Raw genomic sequence first — 13482 nt, 5'->3', positions numbered from 1 at the left:
GAGCCTACGTGATTTGTTTTCAGCTTTTGTCAGCGTAACCCACTAAAATTAGAAGACCGCTTTAAAATATTTCAATGAATGACCCATGTATATATTTACAAAAAACAAACCTACATGACTGCAGCATTGATTTGATGCTGTGGCTTTCCCTTGTTGGCTCTACACTGAGAACTGAATGATCGGTTGACTTTTGACTGCTCAGTTCTCGGTCTTCAGGGAGCAGAGAGCCAGTTACTGTCAGTCACCAGTGCTCACTGGTAAGCTGGGCTGTGGAGAGGGCTAAAACGGTGGGGTCAGGAATCTGGGCAGATCCCAACATTGTTGGGTTCCCTGCAGAGCCTGGACTGGCTCTGACATCAGCTGACAGCGGGTTTTAGCCAACTATTGGCTGAAACAGGAGTGCAGAACCAAGTGGGTATAAAAAAGCTTTGGCCATAATTCTCTAATAAAAGCCATTATTGTCTATTTCTGATTTAGTACTTTGGGTTGTTGGTAAATTTATAATTGAGATCTGGAGACTGATTTAATGGAGTAAAGGTTACACACATCCACCCCTACGCGCTCAATAGTATTGGGCAGAAGCTGGATTAACTCTCAGCAATTTAATGTCTGATTTGAAAGAAGTTATCTTTTTGGTTGATTTAAGGACATCTTACACAATTGACCCATATTAGAAATCACCATATTCCCTTTTTTTTTTTTTTTTTTTCCTTCAAGAAGGAAATGGCTAAATTAGGATGCATGCTGTGAGTATTTGCTTGGGACACACAGATCTCTTCTGGCAATGCAGTAATTAAATTACAAGCACATATTTATGCCCTCTGCGGGGCAGTTTGGGGGGAGGAGAGAGAGTCTGTGCAAATCAGTTAATTGTAGCCATCTGAAAGGAATTTTATCTAATTTTACAGCACTATGTCTAAACTGTTCTTTTGGAGTGATGTGGATCCCAGAAACTGTAATGGGTATCGATGCCATTTCTAACAAAAAGCATGGCTCAAAGTTCAGTTTTGATTGGTGACATAATGCTTAGGCATACCAAGAATGTATATAACACTGGATCCCTTGCCTCCGTTCCTTGACTGGGTTGTTCTTCACCCCTTTCCTGCTACATGGTACAACGCATATAGGAAGTATATTGGTGGCACCACCAATAGAAAATACATTTTTAAGAGGTTGCCGGTTCTGATGCCAATATAACTACCTACCTCTCCTTAAAGTGGTTGTAAGCCCTTACAACACACTTTGACCTACAGGTAAGCCTAGATTAAGGCTTACCTGTAGGTCCGAGAAATATCTCCTAAACCTACACGGTTTCAGAGATATTTCCAGAAAGACAAACTCCCCTGTCTACGGCACATGCGCCGCAGACAGTGGCGCGCACTGAGCGTGGCACCGTCAATGGCGAATATGCTGCACGTGGCGGCTCCCGTGCGCATGCGCGGGAGTGACGTCATCGCGGCTTAACCTAATGACAGCGGCGGAGCAGCGAAGACCTATCGAAGATGGATACTCCGGACTACAGGGGACAGCGGTGACATCGCTGGCTCCTATGTCAGGTAAGTGACACATAATGGACTACTATGTGATGCATAGTAGTCCATTATGCTTTACCTTTGCAGGGAATGACTGAGTAAGTAAACTCATCAGGGTTTACTTCCTCTTTAAGGACAAGTCATAACTTGTGCCATTGTAGATTGTTAGTTGCAAGGGGAATTGATTTCATGTACTGTTGCTGTGCAAATCTGTTCTGTGCATTGTCTGAGGCAAAGTGTAGGGTTTGGAAATTGATTGATTGTTTCTATTTAAAGTGGGGGGGGGGGGGGGAAACTCCCATCTGGACCCCCCCCCCCATATGCAATGCACACCAGTACATTATATTATCTTTCAGGTTAGGAAAGAAATACCCACAGGTTTACTTGTGCTTTAAAGGAAATGTTTGGCTGCTTTGTATGTTTTTATGATTGGAATTAACCTAAGATAAAGTAATTTGCCAGGCTGAAAATCTTTACAAAGCTCAGTGGCTCAAGCATATACTTGCACACAGGAATGAGTCTTGTTGATAATTTCCCTTCTCACACTGCCTGTTCAGACTCTATGGAGCATCACTTTTTGGAAGGGGAAAAATGAATGTTCAGAAAACCAGTAGTGCTGACATTCGGTAAAACGCATAATATATGTTTGAAATTTATATACATTTTTAAAAAAAAGTGGACTTTTCTTAGGTAAACCGGAGATTAAACCAATCTTCCTACATAAGTTATACCTGTTTGGATGTAGAGAAGACTGCAGACAATGTCCAGAATTTTTCAAAGCTTGTTTTGAGCTGTCAGGAAACTAGGTGGAGAGATGAAATTACATACTGCAGAGCTCCATCAGGAGAGCTCTGAGAGCTGATTGAAGGGAAGAGAAATGCCTCCCTTCACAGGAACAGAGCTGAGGTTTTCAATGAGAGGCTGTGTGCTGGAGCACCCACACTGGTCATTTATTTGTGTGGGGTGTTTTTTTTTTTGTTTTTTTTTTTGTTTTTTTTTTTTCTCTCCCCTGTTAGATTTTCTCATAGGAAGTTAAAATGACCTTGGCTGTTTTGTCTCTCAGGCATTAAGACTGCATTTGTCAAGAAGTGTAGTGAGACCGGATTCATTGCCACCCATTGTGAGATGATTCCTATTGAGTGGGTGTGCAGGAGAATAGCCACTGGCTCTTTCCTCAAGAGAAATCCTGGAGTCAAAGAAGGATACAAGTTTTATCCCCCCAAAGTAGAGATGTTCTTCAAGGTGGGCTAATTTTCTGTTCACTTTCAGCGACTGCAATCACTAGTCCTTGGTTTTTCTTAATGTCATATACGTTGCTTTTACCGTAACTGCAGGATGATGCCAATAATGATCCACAGTGGTCTGAAGAACAGCTAATTGCTGCAAAGCTCACTGGTGCTGGTCTTGTGATTGGTCAGGCAGAGGTGGACATCATGAAGCATTCCACAGTGGCCATCTTTGAGATTCTGGAGAAAGCATGGTCTACACAGGACTGTACCCTGGTGGACATGAAGGTACGTGTATGCCTTTTGTATGGAAGATCAGATATTTTTTGGAATTCTGACATATCTATTTTTGTAAAACTAGACTCTACAGTACTGCACAGTAACTGCTTTAGTGCAAGCCAATGCGTCAGGGATTGGTGTAACTGAAAACGGATCACTTTTTTTTTTTTTTTTTTTTTTTTTTTTTTTTTTTCCTTCAACTGCCATTCAGAGTAAAATTTTTAAATGTAAAAGCCTTGAAATACATGGGAGTACATGCCCAGGACCTTTATCCTTCCCCTGTAATGTTTGGGATGCAGCACTGTGATTCCCAAATGTCTGCAGGCACCCTGCTGTCCTTTGCATACAGCAAGCATGATGTATGTATGGGTTCCCCTTTTTATAAGATATTAGTTTGACCACACCGCAGCTTGCGTCTCTTTATTTTTTATTTTATTTGTGGCATAAACGGCTATCACTATCCACTAAAGTGGTGTTCTGAAGAGGCCCCTTACTGCCCAAATCAAATTTTAACATGTTATAGGAGGTTGACTCTGGTGATACCAGAGGCTAAAGGGAAGTTGCAGGCTCAGGAAGTAGACCCACTCATCATACACAGGCTTTCTAGATGGCTTTTAAGCCTTGTACACACGGTCGGAGAATCCGTCGGAATGTGTCCTATCGGACCGTGTTGTCGGATAATCCGACTGTGTGTGGTATGCATCGGACTGATTCCATCCGAATCTCCGTCGGACCCAATTTTCCAACATGTTGGAAATATTTCCCGACCAACTGGGCCGGACCTAATCCGATCATGTGTAGAGCAATTTGATCGGACCAAGTGCCACGCATGCTCAGATCAAATTCCTACATCAAAGCTATTGGCTACTAGCCTGAATGTAGTCCCATCGTAACGAAATTACGTCATCACGTTCTGAAAGATCGGATTTTTTGCCAACTTTGTCCGACCGTGTGTATGCAACAGTTTCGGACAAGATCCGACGGGCAAAATCCGACGGATTTGGTTGTGGAAATCTCCGACCGTGTGTACGGGGGCTTAGAATTCATTAATGGTGAACTTTCTGATATTGTTACAATTGCATTTTTCCTTGGTAGGCCGTTTTTTATTGCCTGAAATTTTGCTCTTTAAACCACTCTGCCAATCAGATTCCCTAATATACAAAAGATCACTTAAGTGTTTACTAATGTATTTATGAAATCTAATAATCCAACAATACCAAACCGCAAGGGAAAGTGAAAGTCATGCCAATATCTTTATGGTAAGTGTCACTTGTGTATTCTGAAGATGCATTCCTTTTGTAATCTTGGTATATATAATTTTTTTTTTTTTGATACTTTCTGTATCTATACCAGATTGAATTTGGTGTTGATGTGACCAAAAAAGAGCTTGTTCTTGCTGACGTGATTGACAATGACTCGTGGCGTCTGTGGCCTTCAGGAGATAAGAATCAACAGAAAGATAAACAGGTAACAAAATGCTGTCGCAAGGCATGTACATGAAGCTCTGAAGACACATCTGTTTTTGAGTTGGGGCTACTTCACACAGATGCAAAGATCCTTGCGTTGTGCAAGTACCATTTGTGTATTTGTTTGGAACTGCAGACAGCTTATGCTGGCCAACATTTGTATAAACTCGCCCACACATCTGAGTTGACAGGGATGTGTGCACCTTTCCCTTTTTAAATTCTGATGTGCTGGTGAGTCTGTACATCTGCTCTGTCTCAATTGACTGACAGGCTGTCTACATGCAGCTCAACACTGCTCCAGACACGCACAGTTCTTGCATACTGTATGGGCCTCTGCACCCAGATGACTCTGCCCAAAAAGCGTATCTAAATCTTAAGAACAAAAGCTAAATGTATTGCCTTTCCTTCAATGTAGTGAATTTGTTACTAACCAGTATTCAACATTTCCTAAAGATGGCAGATGAGTTTTGAATATGGTAAGTATGACACGGGGTGCTCATCCCCTGTGTTGGCCATGCTTGTTAGGAGAAAACTTGATCCTGGCTTTTCTTAAAGCCAGGCGTGTGATGCCCAAGGTGAGAATAGTCTACAAACGGGTTGAGATCTCCCTTGTAAGTAAGCTCGGTGTGTTCCAGGTCTGAAAAAAAAACACCCTAAAACCATTTTAAAATCATATTTATGTGAAACTTTGTGCTCTGTTAATCCTTTGCAGTACACTGCTTTGCGTCAGTCCTGATTATGTCCCTAAATGTGAGTTTCTTTTTTAAATATTCCTAAAGTAGTCCTAGAGGATGTTAATGGTGACCTGTGTGTTTTGCTGCAGACCTACAGGGATCTGAAAGAAATCACCCCAGAAGCGATGCAGATGGTGAAACGCAACTTCGAGTGGGTTGCTGACAGGGTGGAGGTAAGATATACATTTTTGCTATCAGTACATTGTTTGTACAGTTGTGAAGATGGGCATTATTCTGTTATGATTAGAATGGCAAAGTTTTTTTATTTTTTTTTAGCTCTTGCCAAAATTGCATTATTATTATTATTATTATTATTATTATTATTATTATTATATAATTTTATTTTTATTTTTTTGTTAATGAGAGTTTAACTTAGAACTTTTGTGGTAGCTGAAGTTGTGCAGTGCAGCTATAGAACTAGTCTTCTACAATAGCAATGTTCCCATCATCCTCTGTTTTTTACCTTCCATGACCTTCAAGCTAAAGTCCAAGTAAACACTTAATTCAGTCTTAAAGTGATTGGAAAACATTTATTAAAATTAAACGTATATCATATACTTGCCTCCACTGTGCAGCTTGTTTTGCACAGAGTGGCCCTGAACACCGACTTCTGGGTTCCCTTGTCGCCTCCTCCCCACATCAGATAACCCCCCTAGGACAGTGATGGCGAACCTTGGCACCCCAGATGTTTTGGAACTACATTTCCCATGATGCTCTGGCACTCTGCAGTGTAGTGGAGCATCATGGGAAATGTAGTTCCAAAACATCTGGGGTGCCAAGGTTCGCCATCACTGCCCTAGAAGTGCTCTCTTGGGCCCCTTAATGCATAGTATGTATTAAGGTGAAAAAGAACAAGGGTTTACAACCCCTTTTAATACTTGTTTGACTTTTTGTAATTCTGTGTAGTTTTGTGGTTTGCACACATCTGTTACACACGTTCCTGGTTCAGCAGTGTGGCTTCATGTGTCACCTTCCCACCTCCAGCCATCTCTCTTCATAAGAGATCTGAAATGGTGTCTTACGGAGTCAGTAAGCTAAATTGCAAGGTGGTGTAGTGACCTGGCTGTGTAGTAGAAGCATATACATTACAAGAATTGAAGCTGAACATAATTGGGTCATTTGGCTGGTAATCACTAAACCTACTGTATGTGTATGGGGTTTTTTATTTATTTTTTATCTGCTGTTAGTGGATTTTTAATTTGTGTTGCTACTGATATCATCTGTCTTTTCAGCTCTTACTGACCAGTGCGAGCCAAGGGAGGGTGGTTGTGCTGATGGGTTCCATTTCAGATTTGGTGCATTGTGAGAAAATAAAGAAATCCTGTGCAAACTATGGCATTCCATGTGAACTCAGGGTGACTTCTGCCCACAAGGGTCCTGATGAAACTCTGAGAATCAAGTCTGAATATGAAGGTAAGAATTCCCACTTTGCTAGAGTGGGGTCTGTTCACCTCCTAAGAAGTGTGTGTGTGTGTGGGGTTTATTTTTTTTTTTTTTTTTTCCCCCACCCTTACCTGCAAGGCAAAGGCATAATGTTTTAGTATGCATTGCATATTATGTGAAACTTGCCTCAAAGCAAAGTCTTCCAGCAAAGCGCTATCTATCACTGGAGACAGCTTTCATCTTCACCGTTCTTGCTTCCAGGTTCATGGACTCCGTGACTGGCCGAAGCCGCCGGTCACGGCACAGGGCTCTAAAGAAACGGCATGGGTGGCCATTTCTTCAGAGCTCATGTGCCAGTGACTTCACTGGCTGCATGTACAGCAAATCTCTCCTAAACAGCACACGTTTAGGAGATATTTATACTACCTATAGGTAAAATTAAAAGATGTAAGTTTACTTCCTCGTTAAGTAAATAATGGGAAAATCAAGCACGTCATACTTTATGAAGAATTTGGGGTATTTTGATTAGGTTATTATGGAAAAGAGATGATTGGTTCTACCCCTACATTATAGTATTCTTTAGTTAAGGTCAAAACTTAAAGTGGGGAAGGTATGGAAACCCTGCCAAGTGTGTGTGTTTGTTTTTTTTATTTTTTTTTTTTTCTCCTTTCCTGGTGGGAAATCTCTCCAGTGAGGACAAGACTGAATATTTATTAAAAAAAATTTTCAGTAAAATAGGAGGGGCTTTTGGAAGCTGTTGGTTTATTGCTGGCTTTTGTGTTCCTGCACATGCCCAACCCCATCGTGTCTTGTCAGAGGAACAGGAAATGAGATCTAAATCTTACTAGCAGGTTCACAAACGCCAATATACTGCAAGGGCCCATTCACACTAGGAACCTCATGTGAATCATACAGGAATGATGTGCAGTTCCTGTAAGATTCACTTGCAGTGTGATTTCAGCCCCAACTCTTTTTGAATGGGCTGAAATCACACCACACCGAAAGTAGTGCATGTGCTAATTTTTGAAATGCATGGTCACTACATCGCATGGTACTTTTGTACCGTGTGGGTCAATGCACTGTTTGCGATCTGTGTTTTTGGGGTGTTTGATCTTTGCACTGACACCCATGGCAGATCGCAAGTGTAGTGTGAATGGAAAGCTGCATAGAAACACTGCTTTCCCACACTAAATTCTAGTGTGCATGGACCCCAAGTTTTGCCAAGTCTATGGTTTAAAAAAAAAAAAAAAAAAAAAATTGCTGGAGTTTTGACTTAACCTTAAACAAGAGGCCGAGCATAAGAAAATCTGGCGTCAAAATACACAGATGTGAATAATGGAAATTGAACATGCTGTGGTAACTGTTTTAGGATACAAGAAACAAGATTATGACCCATTCTAAAATACAAATCTTGACAAAGTACTCCGCTTCTTGCACAACATGATTTTATGTTGCAACATTTTTATTTGTTTTAGGTTTTCAATAATAGTATATTTTTATCAAAATATTTTTGTTTATTTTAATGGGTTCCTTTATAGCCCCATTTTTACTCTTGAATTGTCAATTTGTGTTCACATTTTATTTCTGTGCTGATGAACAGAATTCTGAAACTTTAGTGCTGCAATGCCTTACATGTTATATGCTTCACTCTTAGGTGATGGCATTCCCACGGTGTTTGTTGCAGTTGCTGGCAGAAGCAATGGCTTGGGCCCTGTCCTTTCTGGAAATACTGCATATCCAGTAATTAACTGCCCCCCTCTTACGGCTGACTGGGGGGCTCAGGATATCTGGTCTTCCCTGAGGATGCCCAGTGGTAAGAGGAATGCATGTACACTGCTGAAAAGCAGCCAACCAGTTCTTATGAGTAATAACCTTGCTTTTAATAAACCAGAAAATGTTTAACTTGCACCTCTCTGTCCTGCCGCAGGTCTTGGATGTTCTACGGTTCTGTCCCCTGAGGCAGCAGCTCAGTTTGCTGCTCAGATATTTGGGTTGAACAATCACTTGATATGGTCCAAGCTACGCTCCTGCACCCTGAACACCTGGATTTCTCTTAAACAAGCCGATGTGAAGCTGAGAGAGTGCAGCATGTTACCCCCCCATTCCTAATGCACTGTTCTGTCTTGCTTAATTAAAGCACTTTATTTTTCTAATTCTGTCTGTGTGGGTTTTTTTTTTTTCCACTAAGTTAATTTTAGAAGTGGTCTAGTGTGCTATATGGTCACCTCCTTCTTGGGTTCAGAACCCCAGAACTGGTATGTCGCTGAACTATTTCTCAAGTAACAAGGATGTGAAATTTGGGGTGCAAAAAATAAAGTAAAAAAAGGCATGTTGGTTACAATGATGACATGTGATTCTCCATGATCACTAAACATTGGAGCAAAGGTAAATGGATGTTGACCACAGCAGAATTTGGTTGTCATATAAACAATGGGAGGAATTTTATTAAGACTGCAGTGAACAGAATCCAGAACCACTGTTCATAGTATTCGCCTTGTCCACAACCGTATGAGCTCCTACCTCACTGACAACTGTCTCAATCCGGCTTTCGCCCACAACATTCCATTAAACTGCCCTACTAAAACTCGCCAAGAACCTACTGACAGCCATTGCTCTATACTTTTGGGCCTTTATGCCGTATTTGACAGTTGACCACCCACACCTCCTCAACAAACTCCACTCCCTTGGCCTCTGACTCTGCTCTTTCCTGGTTCTCCTCCTATCTCAGTGCATTTTCAGTGTTGCATACAACACAATCTCATCAGGACCCTCCTGTTCTCTCTGTACCTCTTCTCTGGACCAGTTGATAGCCTCCCATGGTTTCCAATGCCATCTCTATGCTGATGACACGGATGTCTCAATTCACCCCCTCAATCTCCTCACATATCACAAACATATCTCTGCCCTCTCCTACAGCACCAACATCCAATCTCTGGCAACATATTGCTGCCTAAACCTCTGCAACATTTCCAGAATTTGCCCCCTAATGACACTGCAAAACAACTTGGTCACTCCATTTGGTTATTTCCCACCTTGACTACTGCAACTCTCATTACTGGCCTACCTTTACCCGGGCTATCCGCCCCTTCAGTCTATTATGAATGCTACTGCTGCTAGACTAAAACGCCTTACTAATCTGCGACTGCTGCTCCTCTCTGCTAATCCCTACACTGGCTCCCCCTACTCCACCATATAAAATTCAAAATACTAAATGCACAACATTCTCCCCCTGATCTTCCTTTTGCTTTAAAAATAAATAACTTCCAGCCTGGACCTGAAGCCTACAAAATAGCTGTTCGCGTGGCTTTATTGCGCATGCGCACACTGTTTTTTTCTGGTCCAGAAAAACTATAGATGGGCGGGAGCAGTGCGTCCAGCCCTGTCGCTAACGCTCCCCTAGGCTGCTCTGGAGAGGGGGGGGGGGGCAGGCTCCGTGCATAGCAGGGCTTTGTGTCAGTGGAGCTCAGATTAAGTGCTGGTGCGAGGGGTCTATATCTGTGCTTGGATAGGGGGATGGGCCCAGTGAATAGCTGTGTCTGTGTAAATGAATCCTGTGCCCAAAAGCTTGCAATCTGACAACAACCTAAAGTTTACTTTAATAATATAAGAGAGCCCATCAGAAGAGCTTTGCCTATTATCAATGTTTACACTTTTTTTTTTTTTTTTTCTTTTGAAAAGTGTGCTGTGGCTAGAGCATGTCAAGCCATAGCTGTGCTCCCTGGGGATATGCTGATTGCCCATCTGTGCTGCTAGAAGTAGCTCAGGCGATCATGAATGAGGGACCTGCAGACTTGGTCATGGCGAGCGAGACCACACCATCCCATACCCCACTCCATGACAAAAAAACGCTGGGCCCTGCAGACAGAGATGCTGGCTACCCTTCAATCCTTTAAGGCTACGTTTCAAAAATGTCAGGGAGAGGTCCCTTCAGGAAGGGGAAGTACTCCCTCACAGGAAGACAGATCCACCAATACGGGTGGATCCCAGGAACCTGCCCCTTACTATTCGAAGGAGGAGGTCCATGACTCAAAGCTGATCTCCCATGAGGGTGAAGATTCAGATCAGGACAGCCAGGTAGAGGCTAGGCCTGGGGGACATCTTTTCTCAGTGAAGAATATGGAGGGACTCCTCAGGGCTATTTATGCCTCGGACATTCAGTTGCCCTCGGCCCAGGTGTCAGCTCAGGACAGGGTTTACAGAGGTCTGTGTAAACTAGAAGCTAGATCCTTCCCAGGACACCAATCCCTTAAAGATATAATTCTGAGGGAATGGAAGGAGCCTGAGTGAAAACCTGGAAGTGTAGGTGCCCTTTTAAGGAGGAGGAAGATTAATTCTTTAATGTCCGACGTCTAGATCCGTCCTTGGCGCAGGTGTCCAAGAGGTTGGACCTGTCCTTTGAGGACTCGGGCAACATCCAGGATCAAATGGATAAGAAATCTGAGATGTTGGGGGTCATTTACTATAATTTACAGCAATTGGCACTAAAAAGATATTCACTATAGCGCTGGTGAGAAAATACTCTAAAAATCAAATTTACTATGGTTCCCTAAAACCAGATGGCGCCCAAACCCTTACTCTGCTAAAACCTGGAGAATTGCACATGGAAATAATGTTTTGGAGCATGATATACTTGCCTAAATGGTACTGAAGTATGCGTTATATTATATAAAGATAATCTGCTTTTAAACTGTGAAAAAGTGATTTCTACACTGAAATATCTTTAAAAGTCTGAGAAGTGAAAAATTCCCAGTTTTGGACAACTACAGTAGGTGCCAACACAACTGAGCATGCTCAGACCTGCAAAGAGCTCTCATTTTAACTCAAGTGTCGTGTTTTTTTTTTTTTTTTAAACCCAGCGCTATAGTAAATACCAAAATGAGAGCTAATTAGAGCATTTTTTGGAAGTGAAAATCTGCTCTTATAGTCCAATGCAAGTTTTTTTAGCCATTGATTCTAATAGAACAATTGTAACTTTCACAAAAAAACCTTTATTAATGTTGAGATGAAATATATCTTTCTCTGAAATTTAATTTTTCCTTTGCAACACTACTACATAAATTATTTTGTTTTTTAGAATGTGGAATGTTTTGATAAAATATATTTTTCTCTGTCACTTTTACTTGTTACTCTCCATCTCAACTATCTTTGCACAAACAATACCATTGCTGATACAAATTTAAAATGAATCACTTTTTTTTTTGTTTTTGTTTTTTATCATTTCCAAATATTCATAATTTGAGCCCAAAAAATGTTATGTGTTCCAACATCAGAAATCAAAATGTAATTCGCAAAAATGTGAGGGTAATATTCTACTCTCACCCACAAAAAAAACACCAAATATCACAGAATAAATCAAGAAGAATAACTCCTGAGTAATGTAATTCCATCACCTGCCCAAAGAAATGCAGTATTTATGTGTAGGAGGTTACCACCTGTGGCGGCTCCATGCCTTAGGGGTTAGAACTTCTGCTTAGCATCCTTGAGTGTCTGGGTTCAAATCTCCAACATGCTACTTCATGTAGAGCAGTTGTCTCATCTCCCAGGTCCTATAACTATATGTAGTATTTATGTGTAGGGGGGGGTTCCACCACCTTTGTAAATCTTGCCAGATACACTATTTAGCCAAAAGTATTGGGGTGCCTGTCTTGACACACACATGAACTTTAATGGCAGCCCAGTTTTAGTCTGTAGGGTTAACATTTGATTTGGCCCACCCTTTGCAGCTAGAACAGCTTCTGGGAAGGCTGTCCACGAGGTTTAATGTGTCTATGGGAATGTTTGACCATTCTTCCAGAAGTGCATTTGAGGCCAGGCACTGATGTTTGATGAGAAGGCCTGGCTCACAGTCTCTGCTCTAATTCAGCCAAAGGGTGTTCTATCAGGTTGAGGTTAGGACTGTGCAGGCCAGTTAAGTTTCTCCACCCCAAACTTGCTCATCCATGTCTTTATGGACCTTGCTTTGTGCACTGGTGTGCAGTCATGTTGGAACAGGAAGGGCCATCCACAAAGTTGGGAACATGAAATTGTCCAAAATGTCTTGGTATGATGATGCCTTAAGAGTTCCTTTCACTGGAACTAAGGGGGACAACCCCAACCCTTGAAAAACAACCCCACACCATAATCCCCCCCTCCACGAAATGATTTGGACCAGTGCACAAATCAAGGCCCATAAAGACATGGATGAGCGAGTTTGGGGTGGAGGAACTTGACTGGCCTGGACAGAGTCCTGACCTCAATACAACAGAACACCTTGAGGATGAATTAGAGCGGAAACTGTAAGCCAGGTCTTCTCATCCAACATCAGTGCCTGACCTCACAAATGCACTTTGAAGAATGGTCAAACGTTTCCATAGACGCACTACTAAACCTTGTGGACAGCCTTCCCAGAAGAGTTGTAGCTGCAAAGGGTGAGCCAACTCAATATTGAACCCTACGGACTAAGACTGGGACGCCATTACAGTTCATGTGCGTTTAAAGGCAGGCGTCCCACTGCTTAGGCCAATATATTGTATATTGCTTGTGACACTAAGCATGGCTATGGACTTAGGGCTTGTTCACACCACAGAGTTTCAGACACCATGTGTGAGGCTGCCTGCTGGTTTAGTGGGTTGCAATACCATCTAGCAGCACTGGGGTTGTTGGTTCCATTCCCCAACATCCTAATGCTTGTGTTGAAGTTTATATGTTCTCCCTGTGTGGGTTTCTCACTACAATCCAAAGACATGCTGGCTTTTTATTTGGCTCCTGTCAAAATAGTCTCTAATGTAAGAAAGTTAATTTTGGACTTTAAATTGGAAGCTCATTGCAGCCAGGGACTGATGTTAATGGGGGTTATTTACGAAAGGAAAATCCACTTTGCACT

At 41.9% G+C, this 13482-nt stretch overlaps 1 protein-coding gene across 5 annotated transcripts in view; it reads left to right on the top strand.

The window, feature by feature from the left end:
• Nucleotides 1-8773, top strand: part of PAICS (phosphoribosylaminoimidazole carboxylase and phosphoribosylaminoimidazolesuccinocarboxamide synthase) — a 174268-nt gene extending 165495 nt beyond the window's left edge. For all 5 annotated transcript variants that reach the window (XM_077477438.1, XM_077477436.1, XM_077477439.1 and 2 more), the window contains 7 exons: nt 2596-2774; nt 2867-3046; nt 4391-4504; nt 5327-5410; nt 6470-6650; nt 8275-8433; nt 8548-8773. In XM_077477438.1, coding sequence (XP_077333564.1) covers nt 2596-2774; nt 2867-3046; nt 4391-4504; nt 5327-5410; nt 6470-6650; nt 8275-8433; nt 8548-8729 — 1079 coding nt within the window. In that variant the 3' untranslated portion in view covers nt 8730-8773. The remainder of the gene's footprint in view (nt 1-2595; nt 2775-2866; nt 3047-4390; nt 4505-5326; nt 5411-6469; nt 6651-8274; nt 8434-8547) is intronic.
• The last annotated feature ends 4709 nt before the right edge of the window (nt 8774-13482 follow it).

The sequence above is a fragment of the Lithobates pipiens genome, unplaced genomic scaffold, assembly GCF_037356315.1.
Source record: "Lithobates pipiens isolate NorthernLeopardFrog02 unplaced genomic scaffold, aLitPip1_a1.2 Scaffold_13, whole genome shotgun sequence".
Lineage (NCBI taxonomy): Eukaryota > Metazoa > Chordata > Amphibia > Anura > Ranidae > Lithobates > Lithobates pipiens.
The sequence above is the reverse complement of the archived record's forward strand: the minus strand, read 5'-3'. Positions and strand labels throughout refer to the sequence as shown.